Source organism: Protopterus annectens, chromosome 4.part0 (assembly GCF_019279795.1).
Source record: "Protopterus annectens isolate FY-2018-M chromosome 4.part0, PAN1.0, whole genome shotgun sequence".
Classification (NCBI taxonomy): Eukaryota; Metazoa; Chordata; order Ceratodontiformes; family Protopteridae; genus Protopterus; species Protopterus annectens.
In genome coordinates, this window is record NC_056733.1 from 863,182,890 (window position 1) to 863,201,539 (window position 18,650).

At 44.4% G+C, this 18,650-nt stretch overlaps 1 protein-coding gene across 1 annotated transcript in view; it reads right to left on the bottom strand.

Annotated features, from left to right (window-relative positions):
- Positions 1–18,650, bottom strand: part of LIMK2 (LIM domain kinase 2) — a 1,082,830-nt gene that overhangs the window by 159,086 nt on the left and 905,094 nt on the right. Inside the window, exon 11 of the mRNA XM_044068821.1 lies at positions 14,828–14,884. Coding sequence (XP_043924756.1) covers positions 14,828–14,884 — 57 coding nt within the window. The remainder of the gene's footprint in view (positions 1–14,827; positions 14,885–18,650) is intronic.

The following is an 18,650-nucleotide window of genomic DNA, read 5'->3' on the forward strand; positions in this document are numbered from 1 at the left end:
CGCGGCGGGGCTAGGGGCCCCCAGATCCTGGCGGGACTGTCGACTGGGCCGGACTGCCCTCAGTGCGGCCCGACCGTGTCCCGCCACCGGGCTCACCTCAGGTGCCCGGGGTCCGCGGCGACATCGGTGACCCACCCGTCCCATCTTGAAACACGGGCCAAGGAGTCTAACAGGTGCACGAGTCTGAGGGTGGGCAGGAGACCCCACGGTACAATGAAAGTGAGGTCTGGCACGTGCCGGCTAAGGCAGGATCCCGCCGGCCCGTCTCACCCGTCCTGTCGGGGAGGTGGAGCATGAGCACACCTGGTGGGACCTGAAAGATGATGAGCTATGCCTGGGCAGGGCGAAGCCAGAGGAAACTCTGGTGGAGGTCCGTAGCAGTCCTGACGTGCAAATCGGTCATCCGACCTTGGTATAGTGGCGAAAGACTAATCGAACCATCTAGTAGTTGGTTCCCTCCAAAGTTTCCCTCAGGATAGCTGGCGCTCGGCGGACGCAGTTTTATCTGGTAAAGTGAATGATTAGAGGTCTTGGGGCCGAAATGATCTCAACCTATTCTCAAACTTTAAATGGGTAAGAAGCCCGACTCGCTGGCTTGGAGCCGGGCATGGAATGCGAGCGCCCAGTGGGCTACTTTTGGTAAGCAGAACTGGCGCTGCGGGATGAACCGAACGCCGGGTTAAGGCACCCGATGCTGACGCTCATCAGACCCCAGAAAAGGTGTTGGTTGATACAGACAGCAGGACGTTGGCCATGGAAGTCAGAATCTACTAAGGAGTGTGTAATCACCTGCCGAATCAGCTAGCCCTGAAAATAGATGGTGCTGGAGTGTCGGGCCCATACCCAGCCATCGCTGGGAGCCGAGGGGGCTACACGGCGACGAGGAGGGCCATTGCGGTGGCACTGAAGCCCAGGGCGAGGGCCCGGGTGGAGCCACCACCAGGTGTGCAGATCTTGGTGGTAGTAGCAAATATTCAAATGAGAGCTTTGAAGGCCAAAGTGGAGAAGGGTTCCATGTAAAAGTACAGTTTTGTACCTACCATAAATGTAGATGTTCGAGTGGTTATACTGCTGCAGTCATCACACTTGGGTTATCCTGTCGTCAGGTGGTCCCGCAGTCGGCCGAATCCCAAAGTCTTGGTCCGGAGTCGGTTGTCGTCGCCTCTTCCCTGACATCAGTGCAACAGGGGTATAAAAGAGACAGCCAACGCCATTTTCTTCAGTTTTTCTTGCCCCAGATGTCAGGAGCCCCTAAGTTGGAAGGCAATACAATAGCTATGCAACAATACCTTAGTAGATAAGCAACAGTACTAGCTGTTAGCAAATACACCATATAGACATGCATCCAATAGATTGAAGTACATGGAGTTGTAACTAACACCCTGGTATGTAGAGGGGATGGAGGGAGGGTAACCTGGACTGCAGCAGTATAACCACTCGAACATCTACATTTATGGCAGGTACAAAACTGTACTATGTTCATCGTGCTATACTGCTGCAGTCATCACACTTGGGTAGAATCCCAAAGCTATGGAAGGGTGGCTGGTACTAAACTGGGTTAGGTGATGCTAGGATGCCCTGCAGAAATGCAGTGGCAAAACCAGCCCTGGTTTTTGAGTATAATGGAAGGTTGTAGTGCTTGGTAAAGGTGTGCACTGAACTCCAAGTAGCTGCCTCCAGAATGTCTTTGGTTGGAACCCTCTGAGAAAGGCTGCTGAGGTTGCAGTAGCCCTGGTAGAATGGGATCTAATATTGACAGGCACTGCCTTCCCATGGTGCGAGTAGCAAAAGCGGATACAATGTGCTATCCATTTGGAGATGGTCTGTTTTGAAATAGCCTTTCCTTGTGAACCTGCAGCATATGATACAAAGAGTTGGTCAGTTTTTCTGAAGATCTTTGTCTTATCTAAATAGTAACGTAGCTGTCTGTGAATGTCCAAAGAGTGAAGGAGCCTTTCTCCTTTATTCTGTGGGTTAGGATAAAAAGGTGGGTAAATGAATGGTCTGATTCAAAGCCACAGTGGATACTACCTTGGGCATGAAGGTAGGGTTAGTTCGTAAAGAGACTCTGTCCTGATGGAAAAAGATGAAAGGTTCCACTGCCATAAGTGCTTGTAGTTCTGAGACCCTGCGTGCTGAGGTAATAGCCAGTAACAAGGCTGTTTTCCAAGACGAGTATTGTAGTTCTGCTGAGAATGCTGGTTCGAAAGGAGGTAGTGTTAACTTTTCTAAAACGAAGTTCAGGTCCCAAGTTGGTGTTGGTGGTTTTCTGGGGGGTCTTATATTTTTAGCCCCTCTGAGAAACTGTCTAAGTAAAGGGTGTGAGAAAATTGGGGGATCCGTATTATACTGAGCTGAAATGGCTGAAGCATGGATCTTAATGGAGGAGATGGAAAGGCCTTTGTGTAGCATCTCAGTTGGGTATTGCAGTATGTGAGGAATGTTTGGAATCCAAGGATTTTGACCTTTAGCCTGGTGCCATGCACAAAATCTTTTCCATTTGTCTGAGTAAGTCTTCCTGGTGCTGGGCCTCCTGGCCTCCATAATTACATTCAGGACATCCTTTGAGAGAAGTGTTGATTGATAATTTAAGGAATTCTCCATGCAGCTAAATTTAAAGTTCTGAGCTGGCTGTGACTGGTTTGATAGTTTTTCTGAGTCAACAGTAGTGGGAATTGAGGCAAGATCCATGGAGGGCTGTGAGTCAAGTTCCGTAGTAATGGGCACCAGTGGTGGAGTGGCCAGTCCGGAGCAATGAGGATCATTTGTGGTCTCTCTGATCTGGTCTTCAGTAACACCTTGGTCAATAGAGGTAGTAGAGGGAAGGCATAGACTGTCAGTGTTGTCCAACTGAATGATAGAGCGTCCACTTTCCAGGCTAGGGAGTGATAAGTCCTTGTGCAGAATTTTTGTAATTGGCAATTGTTGGGGGATGCAAATAGATCTATGTCTGGACACCCCATCTTTGAGTTATCATTGAAAATACTTGTGGGTGTAGTCTCCACTCGTGGGGGTCTGCCATGTTTCTGCTTAATTCGTCTGCCAATATGTTTTCCTTTCCTGGCAGGAATTGTGCTTGTAGTTGTACTTGGTAGGTCAAAGCTGTGTTCCATAAGGTCATAGCCTGTCTGCATAAAGGGTAGGAGTGTGTTTCTCCCTGTTTGTTTATGTACCACATAACTGTGGTGTTGTCTGTCCTTATTAGAAGTTGTCCTGGATGCAAGAGGTCCTTGAAGGCTGTCAGGGCATTTTGCACAGCTAGCATCTCCTTTTGGTTGATGTGAAGATGCATTTGTTTTGCAGACCATTTGCCCTGTATGCACTGTCCTGCCATGTGTGCTCCCCAGGCGTAGTCTGAAGAATCTGTTGTTATGGCTTGGTTTGCTGGAGGTAAGATGAAAGGAAGACCCTTGTTTGTTTGACATGCTTGAGCCCACCATAGGAACTCTTTTTGAAGGCAGGGAATGATAGGTATATTTGGTTCAAGGCTGTGTCTGAGTTGAGACCATACACTTTTCAGGTACCATTGTAATTTTCTCATATGCAGCTTTGCATATGGGATTTGTTGAATGCATGATGCCATGAACCCCAATGCCTGCAGGATTTTCCTTGCAGTGAGCTGGGTAGAAGTTGCCATCTTTTTGAAGTATTGAGTCAATTGCTTTTGTTTGTCTGGCGTGAGGTAAGCCATCTGGGCCGTTGTATTTAAGCTGGCACCCAGGAATATTATTTGTTGCGAGGGTATTAGTTTTGACTTCTTTTTGTTTACTGTGTACCCTAGGCAACTGAGCAGCTGTGTTACAAAGGCCAGATGCTGTAATAGAATGTCCTTGCTGTCTGCTTGGATCAAGCAGTCGTCCAGATATGGGTAAATTTGTATTCCTCGTCTGCAATATGCAATTACTGATGCCAGGCATTTCGTAAATACTCTGGGCGCAGTAGATAAGCCAAAGGGCAGTGCAGGGAATTGATAATGTGTTGTACCTGCCAAAAATCTGAGGTATCTTCTGCAATCTTGTCTGATAGGGACATGCAGGTATGCCTCTTTGAGGTCCAACATTACCAGCCAAGACTCCTTGCACAGCATGGGAAGGAGCTGCTGTAGAGTGAGCATTTTGAATTTGGGTACCTCCAGGTATGTGTTCAGAATTGAGAGGTCTAAGATGGGCCTCCAAGTTTTGTCATTTCTTGGGACTAGAAACAGTCTTGAGTAAAAACCTTGACCTTGCTCTTTTGTAGGTACTTTTTGAATTGCTTTCATATCCATGAGAGCTGAAATTTGCGTTTGAGCCTCTACCCATTGGTTTGGAGGCAGATTTGGCATGCCTCTCATCCGAGGTAAAGTGTGGAAATGAAATCTGTAGCCTCTGGTAATAATGTCCAGAATCCATTTGTCTTTTGTTATGATGCGCCAATTTTGTGGAAATAGAGTCAGTTTCCCTCCCAAAAGTGCTGCCAGGGCAATTTTGCATGGCAGGCGAAGAGGGAAGTCATTGTGTTTGTTTCCTGAAAGGTTGAGATCTTTCGTCTCCACCTCTTTGAGTTGCTGTATGCCATTGTCTAGGCCTGAAAGAACCTTGTGGCTAGCCTCTGCCCCTTGGGCGCCTGTACCTACCTCTTTGGGGTCTGTCTGATGCAGGAAAGGACCAGTTTTTTGATGGCCAGTTTCTGCTGAAACGAGGAGGTTGTACCTGTAAAAAATCTTTAACTGTTTGCATAGATTTTGCCTTTTCTTCCATTTTCTTCAAAACTTCCTCTGCTTTGACACCAAATAACACATCTTTCTGCAATGGGGTATCCAATAACTTTGCTTTGACATGTTCTGGAAAGGCTTGTTCTTTAAGCCAAGCATGCCTATGTATGACAGACCCTGTGACAGCTGCTCTACATGAGGCTTCCAATGAATCAAAACCACATTGTAAGGTATGTTTTCCCCACTTGGTCTGCTGCATGCAGCAAATCCTGTATCTCTTTCAAATCTAGTTGATCTGTCTGAGGGATCAGCTTCTGCTTTAACTGTGTAATCAAATACTGTTGGTATTTTAGCATGTGGAATTGGCAGTTTAATGCCCTCATGGCCAAAGTGGCAGACGTATACACTTTCTTTCCCCATCTTTCTAATGCTCTGGAATCTATTTCAGAAGGGAGTGGATTCTTAGCAGTAGAGGCCTTAACCCCTTTGGGACCCTGGGAAATGGTCTTGGGGTCTGCATTAGGGCTTTTGTATAGAAACTTGTGAGTATCAGGAACTTGGTAGTATCTGTCTGGTTTAGCTGGAGCTGGAGGTAAGGAATCTGGGTTTAAACTGGATTCAGAGAAAACATCATCCAAAATGTCTAAAACTGGAGGAACTGCCAGGAGTCTATGCTGTGGAAGAAGAAGAAACTCACGGAGTCTTTTCTTGGAGTCAGAGAAATCTTGGCCTTCCCAGTGGAAGTGTTCCCTCATAGTGTGTAAAGTTTCCCCAAAAGAGTAGTCTTCAGGGGGAGAGATAGAAGGAATGGACTCTTCAGCATCTGAGTCTTCATAAGGAGGGAAGGAGTAATCCTGGTCATCAGAGTTGCCTGAGGAAATGGATGCTTGGTCAGAGGAAGGATAGTCTTCTTCCAGTCTAGGCCTTTTGTCATGTGTGGGTTGGGATCCCCTGATAAGGGTAATTAAATCCTCGGCCATCTTAAGCATCTGTTTTTTAGGCATAGGGGCCTGCGGGGGGGGTGAGTGGCCCCGGTTTTCTAACTTTCAAGGGGGCTTTGAGCTTAGCATAAGGCTTGGCAGAGGCAGTTGTCGGTTTGAAAACACCCTCTGAGACCGAAGGTCTATTCAAAGTTTCCGGATCCCCGTCGAGGCTGGCGTCCGAGGAGTGAGGTCGAACCAGATCCTGAGGCCCAACGGTTTCGGTTTGGGATGCCATCAGAAATTCTGAATCAGCGGTAGTCAGGGGCTGCGAAGGCGCCTTGCTGAAAACCGGAGAACCGGTGTCAGGCCTTGCTGAGGCCTCGGTATCTGGTCTTGGCCTTGGCTGCCGGTCCTTATCTTTGCATTTTTTAATCATTGCTGATGTCGATTGCTCCGATGGCATGCTATAGTTAAATTTTCTGCCAAAATAATGCTGGGCGAATTCTGCCCGACGCTTTATTGTACGTCTGTTGAACCTAGCACAGAACTGACAACCAGAGACGTCGTGGTCTGGGCCTAGGCAAGGAATACAATAAGAATGAAAATCCTTATGAGGTATTTGCTTCCCTCAAGAAATACACTTATTAACTTTGTCTGACATCGGTCTGTGGCAAGAAAAGTTTCCCCAACGGGTTACTTAGCTTTAGAGAAGACTTCAGGCTGAAACTCGATTCGAAAATTTCAGGAGCTGGCCGACCGGCACTAGCGAACTGCTTCTGCTTCGGGCACCGCGCGGCAAGAAAGACTGAAGAAAATGGCGTTGACTGTCTCTTTTATACCCCTGTCGCACTGACATCAGGAAAGAGGCGATGACAACTGATGCCGGACCAAGACTTTGGGATTCGGCCGACTGCGGGACCGCCTGATGACAGGATAACCCAAGTGTGATGACTGCAGCAGTATAGCACGATGAACATCAGCAGCTGAACATGGATCAGTCAGTCCTTAGAGATAGGCGTGCACCGTTCCGAAGGGACAGGCGATGGCCTCCGTCGCCCTCAGCCGATCGAAAGGGAGTCTGGTTCAGATCCCTGAATCTGGAGCGGCGGAGATGGGCGTCTTGCGGCATTCAGTGCGGTGACGCAAACGATCCCGGAGAAGCCGGCGGGGCCCCTGGGAGAGTTCTCTTTTCTTTGTAAAAGGCAGGGTGCCCTGGAATGGGTTTGCCCCGAGGGAGGGGCCCGCGCCCTGGAAAGTGTCGCGGTTCCGGCGGCGTCAGGTGAGCTCTCGCCAGCCCTTGAAAATCCGGCGGAGAGGGTGTAAGTCTATATATATATATATATATATATATATATATATATATATATATATACACACACACACACACACACACATCTATATCTATCTATACATATATGTATATATATATATATATATATATATATATATATATATATATATATATATACATAGATAGATCTATATATATATATATATCTATATATATATTATATATATACATATATATTCTCATCTAGACCACCCAGACAACAGTAATGGACTCCCAGCCTATGCAAGTTATGAGGCAGGCAAATACCAGACAATTCCTCTCAATCCTCCAGGAAGGGAGAAGGGGGGTGGGATGCAAGAAAGAAGGCGAGATCATGGACAACAAACATGGAACATTATGGTGAGTACATAACTTCTTTATTAAATCCAACCTACCATGTTCTGAGAAAGTATGGAGAGAGGACCATGCGGCTGACTCTAAGATGTTCTGAGCATGAACCACTTTACAGACATTCTTAGCTGTTCCACCCCTTGTAGAATGGAGTCTAACTTTCTCCTGCAAAATCCTGTTATGATTTTTATAAGAAAAATTACAAATGCTATCCATTTAGAAATGGTTTGTGTTGTCACTAAAAGCCCTTGTCTGTCTTCAGCAATTGTGTACACACACTCACACTCGTTAGCATTTAGTACCATACTGGGGATATCTTTCAATCGGAAATGGTTACTAAGAGGTGTACACTATGTGTACACCTGGAGGTAACCTTTCCAAATTCACCCTGACATTCTTCTTCTGAAATATTGCACAACTAATCACATTTAAATGTCCATTTAGTTGCAATTAACACTGGAAGGGCAATCTGCAATTTTTTTTGAGGGATGTTGAGGCAAAACCCACAACTGATACATAAGGAAGGTTAGCCACTGCATCCTCTTAGCTAATAAAACCCACTCCAGTGTCATAAAACCTCTGGGAAATTTATAACTACTTTTAGTAAATACTAACTCAACCTGATGCGGTCTACAAAATGGATGAAAACTGTATCATCTCTCAATTATCCAGATTTTTGCCTCACATTTTTGGTCTGTTCCTGGTTTTCTGGCAAATCACTGAGAGTTGAATTCAATAAATTAATAACGCACATTTGAGTTTCAGACTTCATATCCTTCAGAAAGTGCATGTGAACATAAAAACTGTTATTCTAGCAACTACGTTTATAGAAGCAATATTTAAAATCTGCCCTTATTTTTGGGCCTTTGTCCTACCATTATTTTATGCTTTGTCCAGACTTCTTGCATAAGAAGTTGAGAGATACTTCAAAAGAACAAACAAAAACTTTTTCCAAGAAATGTTATAAATAAGCATTGTAACGAAAGGAGGTAGTGCCAGCACAGCTAGCTGGAATTTTGCAAATAATTATATGTCACTTGTGAATATCAAACTAATTTATTCAAGATGCTTGTGTTACAAATGTATTAGAACAGTATGTCTTGTGTACATCAAACTGATTTGTATGAAAAAGGTATTTGTAAAGTGCTTGTGCTTGAAATGTATCCACAGTGTGCCCTACTGGAAGAGAACAAAACTGTACATGCAGTATTGTAACTGCTTAAATGTATATGTTTTAATAGAGGAATCTGGAAAACATGAGGTTAACCTCAGTCCAGCAAACTTTAAAAAATATCTGAAATTAAATCATTTTAAATGCTAAGCCATAAAGATGCTATCTCACATGTTTCAATGCAGCCGGAGACACAAAGTCTGTACTAGGAAGCTTTCTGTAATGTATTTGGGGTGAACTAATTACTAGTCTGGAAGCATGGAGGTATGACATTGTTTTATGACTTCCAGCATCTGCCATAGATCTGAGCAAAAGCCCTTGTGTATGTACTTTTACAGGTAGGTGCAAAATCCTGCTAGCTTCCAGCAAAAGGGTTTTGCATGGGAACTAGAAGTAAGATGACCAGAAATTATGTCATTCTGCAAGCTATCCCAGAGGTAATATTTTAGATATTATTTTGAGAAGTCTCTTGGTGAGAATGAACATTCTGTATTCTGTCTTGGGCCTGACAACAAGAAGGACCATTCACCACATCATCTGCCTTGCTTCTACTAAGTAACTTGGGAACAATGATTCTCTTAGATTCAGTCAGGAATATAGTGAAGCTAAGTTTAGATATAGGTTCATAGGTTCATAGGTTCATACTAGGCTATCTGCCCGAGGGCATTTATAAGCCTAGCCCATTGTTTTGTGGCTTACGCCACCCCTTTAGTATGGGGAACTATACCCATTATTTTGCTGTGCCTCTGTCGAGCAGTGACACTGAGGTAATTCCTGGGGTATATCTGTGATCTCCCATCCATTGGTCAAGATTTCTCTTGAACAAGGCCAGCGAGGTGCTCTGCCTCACATGTACCGGGATTTTGTTCCACAGCATAGGGAGTCTTTGGGTGATGAATCTATCTCTCCAGCACGTCCTATTAATAGCCGTGTCGAGGTTTAAGTCTCCGCCCTTGTGGCTCTGATGGATCTAGATTTTTTGAGGTGAAGCATATTCATCAAATCTGGGTTTGACATGGCCTTGTATGTTAGGCAAAGGTCACCTCTGAGCAAGCGGTAAGCGACTGAATAGAGCTGGAGTTCTTTCAGTCGGGCAGCATAGGACAGACCCTTTATCCTTTTGGTGAGGAACTTTTGTGGCCTCTCCAGCTGCTGCAAGTGTCGGGTCAGATACATTCGAATGGGGCATTGTACTCAATCATTGGTCTGATGAGTGATGAGTAAAGGGAGACTATGACCTCCCTTGATCTAGATGAGAATCCCTTCATGATAAGGTGGGCAATGTAGAAGGACTTCCTAACTACTTTAGCTACATGGGTGTCGAATGACAGACTACTATCAACCTGGGTCCCCAGGTCCCTGATAACTTCTTCTGTGCTCAGTGGATTGCCACCTATTTGGTAGCTAGGGGTAACCTTGTTTTTCCCGAAGGGTATGACTATGCATTTTTGGCATTTAACTTTAGGCCGTGGCTCTGGCACCAGTTATCCGTTTCTGTGAGACCCTTCTGAAGGATATCTGTGTCAGATGTGTTTTCTACTATGGCCCAGTTTGCAGTCATCTGCAAACTTTGTCAGCCATAACCCTCCTGTGTTTGCTTGTACTGGAAAAGTAGATGCCAAACAAGAGTGGGCCCAGGACTGAGCCCTGTGGGACACCACTTGTGACAGGCTTTGAGTCTGACATGGCGCCAGCAACTCTGACCCTGTGGGTTCTGTCACTCAGCCAGTTTGCAACCCATCTTGTGATGTATGGGTTAACATTTAAGCTGATGAGTTTTTCAATGATACCCGAGTGGGGTATTGTATCGAAGGCCTTAGCCAGATCGAGGTAGGCTGTATGGACTGCCTTTCCCTCATCAATGGCTTTGGTGACTGTTTCAAAAAAGTCAACCAAGTTTAAAAGGCATGATCTGCCTTTGACAAAGCCAAACTGGGTTGGATCCAAAGTCTGCAAATTCCCTATGTCTTTATTTATGAGGTCCATTATGATCCTCTCCATGGCTTTGCAGATAAGGCTTGTCAAGCTAATGGGCCGGTAATTTCCAGGGTCTGTGGAGGCACCGCCTTTGTGAAGTGGGACCACAGTTGCAGTGCGCCACTCCTGGAGTGCGTATCCAGAGGTAAGACTTTGATTAAACAGCTGTCCTAGCTGTGGGTTTAATTCCTCATTGAGTTCGTGGAGCACACAGCCGGGGACACCATCGGGTCCCATGGATGCTGTGTTTTTTGCTTTGGAGAGAGCAGTTCTCACTTGGGCGCTGGAGATGTTTAGGGGGCTGCACTCATTTGGTATAGATATCTCTCCTTTTGCGGGGGAGGGGGGGAGAAGTTTTCACTGAACCTGTCAGCCAGTATGTTGGCAATGTCTGTAGGATCAGTAATCTTCACATCATTTTGAACTAGTTCTGAGCATATCTGGGAGTTTCCTCCTAGGTTTCTAACATAGCTAAAGAAGGCCTTATGATTGTCTTTTGAGTCTTTAGCTATTTTTCTCTCGAAATTTGCTTTGGATGATTTTATGAGAGCTCTTAGTTTTTTACTTATAGTGATCAAGGGTGTCTTACCTTTTAAGGATTTTGCTCTATCTTGTAGTAGCTTCCTCCTTTTGTTGTAGAGTTTGTTTATGGCTGGGGTCCACCAGACTGGACGCTTGCCTTTGGTACAAAGAGTCTTTGTTTTGCTTGGGATTGCCTTATCCATGCAGTCCTGCAGGTGCTGGTAGAAGGCGTTTGTAAGTGATTCAGCGGCTTGAGTATTGTTTTCCATGGCTCGGGGCCTGAAAGGAGACCACACTAGTCTTTAGAAGTGTGAAGTCGGCTTTTGAGAAGTTCTTTACTGTGCTCTTTTTATTTCAGGTGGGGGTGCGATGAGGACCTCCAGCGAGATTAGTTTGTGATCTGATCTCACCAGTGAGGGGTATACTTCCAGTGTTGAACATTGTGCTCCCATGTTCGTGATGATGAGATCAAGTATGTTATCTCCTCTTGTGGGGATGGTGACTAGTTGTTCCATGGCATTTGAGTTTATGAATTCCAGGAACTTTTGGGCTAGGGTGTTTGGGCTTGAGTAGTGTTCCCAGTCTATATTAGGGTAATTGAAGTCACCTAGTATGATGGTGTTTGGTGATACATTTATCCCTCTAGTGTTTTCAGGAAGGCCATGTGAGTTTCCTGAGTTTGTGAGGGTGGCCTGTAACATGCTACAATTTGCAGAGCAGTCTTGCCTATGGTTAATTGCACCTGGATGGTCTCCGATGCATCGTGCGTTGCCACCAGTCTTGAGGTGTGGGTGTCCTTGATGAATATGGATACCCCCCTCCTTTCTTGGTATTGTCCGGATTTTGGGGCGGAGCATGATATGAGGTAAAACCTGATAGCGCTGGGGTGCTCTCAAGAGCCTTGAACCAGGTTTCTGTCACAGCACAGACATCGATGTTCTCCATACTGAGAAGGGCCTCGAGTGCGTGCATTTTGAGATTTAGACTTCTGGCATTGAGCAGCATTACCCTTAGTTTTTTTCCTTTTTTGTGTTCTAGGGTGGTAGGTTTAGAATTTGAGCCTTGCCTAAAAAAGGCACTATGGGGGTGGCAAGAGCCTTTGCCAATATCCGGAATCCTAGGGGTGACAGGTGCAAAATAAATATGCAGATGTTTTTCTTTATTTGTCTGATTCTGTCCTTCGATGATTTTTTTAAATATCTCCTGTGATTTTAAACTCTGATGTCACTGTGAACAGATATTTGGTATTGTCTTCTTCTTTTATTATTTATTATTAAATATATTTAAACCTTTCATTGTGGCTGATCTTTGTAGAGGTATTTAAGTTTTGAGAGTATCTGCATATTTATTTGGAGACACTATGTGGGCCACTCCTAAGAGCCTTGCTCTTGGTCAAACTACCATTTGTATTAATATTAATTTCACTCAGCATATTGGGAACCCCTGTAAGGACCTTAAGGTAGCTGGCTGGGGTTCTGTTGGCAGTGATAACTACCTTATAGTCTGGGAAAATGGGGAATGGGGCATAGCTAGTAAACCTGTGCAAGGCTTTTCCAGGTGTGTGTGCGCGTGTGCTTGTGTGCGGGTGTGTGTGTGTGTGTGTGTGTGTGTGTGTGTGTGTGTGTGTGTGTGTGTGTGTGTGTGTGTAAATCAAATCTTCAAGAGTGTGTGTGTTAGCTACTTGGGCAGGGACACAAAGCACTGGTTCGACAGAGACAGTGTTGGAGGACTTGGCTTGGAACCCTGGCTAAGGACTCAACTCTATAGCTGTGCCGGTGGGAAGTCTTATTGGGGATCTGGAGAAGAGGAACCAGCACCAGACTGACGATTTCCCCATGTACTCTTAATGGAAAGTGTGCTTGCCTGTTCTTGATGCAGAGAGCTGCATCTGGAGATACTGTGTGGGCACCTGTTATCCTCCCAGTGAACATTCCCCACAGGTGCCAGCGGTGAGGACTGAGGCTCCTTGATTACTGGCCCAGAGGTAGAGTGTCATCACACATTGGTTGACAGCTGTGAGATATCCACGTCACAAGCATTTTCACTGCATTAGCCAAGACTCTGCTGATGAACGGCTATTTATGCATCACCGGGGGCAATTATACTTGCACACAAATATAAGTGTGACATGGAGGGCAAGTCTTCAGCCTACCTCTGTTTATGTGGCTTTCCTTAAGACCACTACTGCAGTAATCTGTTATTTGTCAGTATATATTTCCATCAAAAAATGTTCTTAATTCAAATCCAGATAACTGCTTGCAGTTTATACTAGCAACAGGCTTCCAGTGAACAGAGACAGTCTTTAAGGTAAAGAAAAGCAAATCTATAAAGTTTGTCCCCTGCCAACCACCACAGATTATTGTCTGCCATGAAATATAGATTAATCGGCAGCAATAAATTATAAGTTCAACATGTATTGTTGGACTGGAAGAAAATTTAAGAAAAGAGCACAACCAAAAGCCTGCACTGTGCCCCAGGAGGCCGAAATACATTGGCTGTGCGTTAGACAAAGTCACTTGAGAATACAGGTCAGCTGTTCCATTTTGGGGGCTTCCTTACAACACGACTGACCATCTGCACTCAGATGAGCATATAATGGGTGTCTTACTCCATGTTTTGGTTTTGATATCTTTTTTGCTTTCTGCCTGCCAAACATCAAGTCCTCCCCAAATTGGAATTGAGCTCATTCATTCCCGAAGAATGGGGTGGTGGAGACCCCCTAGATACCCTAGGGCAAAAAACATCCCTAGAGAGGTGTCATCCAAGCAGCCACTGGGGACTTAGCACTCTTGCAACCCCCTTGGCAGCAACATTACTTGTTATTTAGCCTATCTACACCCCTTGGTAGTGACATGGGCGCTTGTGTTACAGGAAGGACAATCTATTCCCCTACGTAAGCTGCATGCAAGTTTCTCCATAAACACCTGACAAGGGCTATCATCACTGGACTGGTGGTCATGCTCAAGACTGCATGTGATCAGGCCCCCACTCATGATGGACTGGCCCAGGCTAGGTCATCTAGTACAGCAGTGGGCATAGCCAGACTGAGGCCCATCACTCCTCCCCATAAAACAGGACTGCCTATCCTCCCATGCCTGCACTAAGCACCCACACCACTAACGATCCTGAGTCACCTGGGCTGTAGCCATGGCGTTATTCCATTATGGCAACGGTAATGGCTTGTTTTAATCAATGGTTTAGCAACCTCAGGGTTAGTCACAAGACTTAAAGGGTACAACATTCATAACCCCATGCATGGAAGGTATAAAGGGTTCTGTCCTCCATCTAAAAAAATCATTGATGTGTTGCACATTTAGTCTTCCAATCTTGGTTGAAGGAGTTTCTCTGAAAAAAAGCCATCAATGAAGTAAACTCTGCATGTGTCACAAAGTGTAATAATACGAGCGTCACAAACACCTCTCTTTTTGTAAGCTTCCCGAGCCCTGGATGGCACTAATGAGAAGAGAACATCCAACTCTTTCTACATTAAGTGCTTTGAGATATCCATGGTACCTAAACATACAAAGTTAACTGAATGAATATACGACAAAGAACATCAGTTCAACTTGATGCATAATGTCACCTTTTTCCCCTGACAAGCTCTCAGCTATCGACTTTTTCTTATCTAGAGTATTTTGAAGATGCACTCCAAAACCAGAGGCCTAAATGGATGCCCACGGAGTCTTTGATCACAGTGCATTTCTACATTAAAGCCACTGCTGGGTAAATTAAAATTCAAACTTTAGAGGAATGAGGTAAGTGAAACACAAGAAGCAACACAGGATCAATTAGGAAAGGTATCAAAACATAGTTTAAAACCAAAAAATAAATTAGATAGGAGGAGTTTGGAAGAGACTCACCATTCCTGAAGCAATGCATCTGGCAAAATGAACTCTCTTTTGCCAAGGGAACGGATCCTGGAAAAAAAAAAAGAAAGCATATTAAGACACTCTTCACTCGCTGGATTCTTAACATTTCAGTTCTGAAGACAATGACACCTGTTCCATTTCAATCCTTAGAATACGCTGTGCTTTAATTTTGGTTACTTACAGCCCTCAAGAATGCAACGGTAAACAAAATGCAAAGAATTACCCATGTTGCTAGACTAAATGTTGTATGCACATATGAGAACTGTTCAAATTTAGAATATAACTTGAAAAACACAAAAATACTATCACCATGAAATGAACACCACGTTAGACTGCTGGAAAATACGTAGAAAATGAACAGGTATTTATAGGAAGTGGTGTCACTTTAAAATAAAGAGTAATTTATGTGTTAATTGATTAAATACTTTTAGACACAGGTGTATAAAAGGGGATGTATTTTGTATTTGAATTATTCCTTAAAGGCGATAAGCTGAGGTACCAGAATGATGTACGAAGAATAAACAAGACAATATTTTCCAGTTTCATGGTAATAGTATTTTTGTTTTGTTTTTTTCAAATTTAGAATATAATCTGAATGTAGTCGGTGGGTAAGAATTTTATAAAGTGAACAATGCCACAGCACTAAATATTTTCTATACAATGTCACTAAGCATAGCAAAGTAGAGATTTACTTTCTAAAGTTGTACTGGGTATAACACTGAAGGGCCATGCAGCCGTGCAGTTCCAAAGGATTTCAGACTGAAAGCATTTGACTGTATAACTGCAGCTTTGTGACTGTGAAAGTTAATACTGTGCAAAGAGATAAAGTGTGTGTGTGTGTGTGTGAGTGAAATGTGTGTGTGTGTGTGTGTGTGTGAAACAGTGTGCACATGCATGCAAATGCAGCACCTACTGTAAGAAAAACTATCTGGAATCAAATCTAATTCATGTATTTGGTAAAATCAGTCTGACTGACTGCAGACAGCAAACAGTACAGTTGTGTAAGTTCCACTTACCTGTAACAGTATATGTTCGCACAAAACACTGTCTTATTGGCACCTGAGAAGTAGTGCCCTGCTACCTTCCCTCTAGTGGTCAAGCAAAGCTCAGAGCACCTCCTCCTGCCTGTTTGTGGGTGTGATTGACCAATCACCTGGCAGTACAGGAGCTGCCTTACAGGCCTACAGACACGACTCTCAGTTTTCTAGGGTCCAGAAGGAAGAGAATATGAAAATGCAAGCTTGCTAAAACCTGCTGTTTCAAACCAAACCACACAGAGACACAGAGACACAGAGACACAGAGACACAGAGACACAGACACACAGACACACAGACACACAGACACACAGACACACAGACACACAGACACACACACACACACACACACACACACACACACACACACACACACACACACACACACACACACACACACACAGGCAGCTGAGAATAACTCAACAGCACCTCCAACATCAAGCGATGTACATCCAAAAAAGGGGATGGTGGGTGGGTACCGCCAGTAAGCCAGTGTGTTCTATAAACATCTAATGCTACAGGTAAATAAGACTTATGCAACTAAACTATGTTCAACAAACACAATGACATACTGGCATATGGGTAGATTCCCAAAGCTTAGCCAAACTGGGAAGAGGAGCATAGGGGTCCAGAAGCCTCTGGAGAAAGTACAGTTATGTAAAACCTTACCATAACAGCGGATGTCCTTCTCTTCAATGTTTCAGTATTCAAAACCTAAGGATCTCCTGCCAAAGATAGCCTGATGTCTAGCCAGTGTACCAAAGCCTTTAGTACTTATAGGCATCGTATGTCACAAGTATGCTCCCCACGGAAGGTGTACGGCATAAAGATGATGTATGGATGCACACACTCAGAACTGGAAAATCCCCAGGAGGAAAAAACTGTCCCAAGGGACAAGGAAAAAAGATGATCATTAAAAAGGAGAAGAGCCCCTAGGATAGAGGGGTAAGAAAGAAGAAGGCTATAGCGCAGGGAGCAAGAGGGAGGGAGGGAGGGAGTGAATATTGCAAAAGGGAAGAGAATGACATCTACTATTACAGTAAGTGATTACACAACTGTACTATATCCTTCCATATCACTGCTGTAGTATTTATAACCTAATGGAGAGTACAAAAGCTCAACAGAAAACCCGAAAGGAAGAAGACACAGAAGAGCCCTCCAGAATCCCATACAGCATAGTCCTGGCAAAGCCAGCTCTCGCCCTGAAAATAACATCCAACTTGTAGTGCTTTACTGAAAGTATGAAGACAGGACCAAGTACTAGCCTCACGGATGGAAGTGGTACTGAGCCCCTTGACAGAAGCATGAGAGGAGGCAACAGCTATACTAGAATGAGCATTTACTGATGAGGACGGAGATTTTCTATGAAAAGAATAAAAAAAAGAAATTGCCTTAGAAATCCAGGAAAATAAGGTTTGCTTAGAAACAGCCAAACCCAAAGATCTGGGATGAAAGGAAACAAAAAGCTGCTCAGATTTTTGAATAACTTTAGCTTAGCCCAAATAATATCTGAGCTATCTATGCAAATCCAAAGTATGAAGAACCTTCTCACTGGTAGACTGCGGAGAAGAGAAAAAAAGGGAAGATGAATAGACTGATTCAGGGAAATCTCATTAACCACCTTGGGCATAAAAAAAAATAGTACGAAGAGGCACCCTGCCTCTGTGGAAAGCTAGGAAAGGGTGAATGGCCATGAGAGCCTGAAGTTCAGAGACTTTCTTGGTTAAAGTGAGAGCCAAAAGGAAGACAGTCTTCCATGTACAATGCTGTAAGTAAGCTGAAAAAGCAAGCTCAAAAGCAGCCAGAGTCAATTTTTTTCAGAAAAAAATTTGAGATCTCAAGAAGACAGAATAGAATTCCTGGGAGGCCTGATATTAAGGACACCTTTATGAAACTGATTGACCTCAAACTAGGGGCCATAGGAAGATGCAAGACGGACAAGCAGAAATTGCTAACATGTGAGCATTAACCCACCATGCAGCAGGTAACACAAATAAGAAAGAAGCAGAGAAACATCTACAGATAAGGGATACAGATGGCAAGAAAGGCACCAGGCAGAAAATCTTTTCCACTTGGACAGATATAATTTCCTGGTAGTGGGTTTCCTGGCCTCCTGCAAAACTTGAAGCACATCCTCAGAAAAGAGGTGCCTGAAAGGGATCAAAATCTTATCACCCACAGCATCAGCTGATAGGTGGACAAGTGAGGATGGATAAGATACTCCTTGTGTTGTGCGAGAAGATCCACCCACTGAGGTAACTTGTAGTGACTGCCCCTGGCCAAGTGGAAAAGGAGGAGGAACCAATGCTGTTTGGAGCCAAAGGGAGTCAATAAGAAGACTTTGGGAGAATCCAGCATGATCTTGTGCAAACCCCGTGGCAACAGGAGAAGGGGAGGGAAGACTTCTAGAAACATCCCCTTCCAAGGAAAAGGCAGGGCATCCACTTTCCAAGCCAGATGACTTGGGACTCTGGAACAAAAAAGAGGAAGTTATCTGTTCAGAGTGGAGGCAAAAAGATCTACCTGATGAATACCCACTAATGGACAATGTCCATGAACACATCTCTGTGAAGCATCCATTCGTGGGCTAGTGTGCTGGACCTCCTCAAAGAATCGGCCACTAGATTGTGCTCCAAGGGAATGTAAACTGCCTGAAGAGTCATATGACACTGGACAGCTAGATCCTAGACTTGAACAGCTAAGTCTGCAAAGAAGGAAGGACCTTGTACCTCCTTGCTTGTTGGCATAACACATCACTGTGGTATTGTCTGTGAAAACT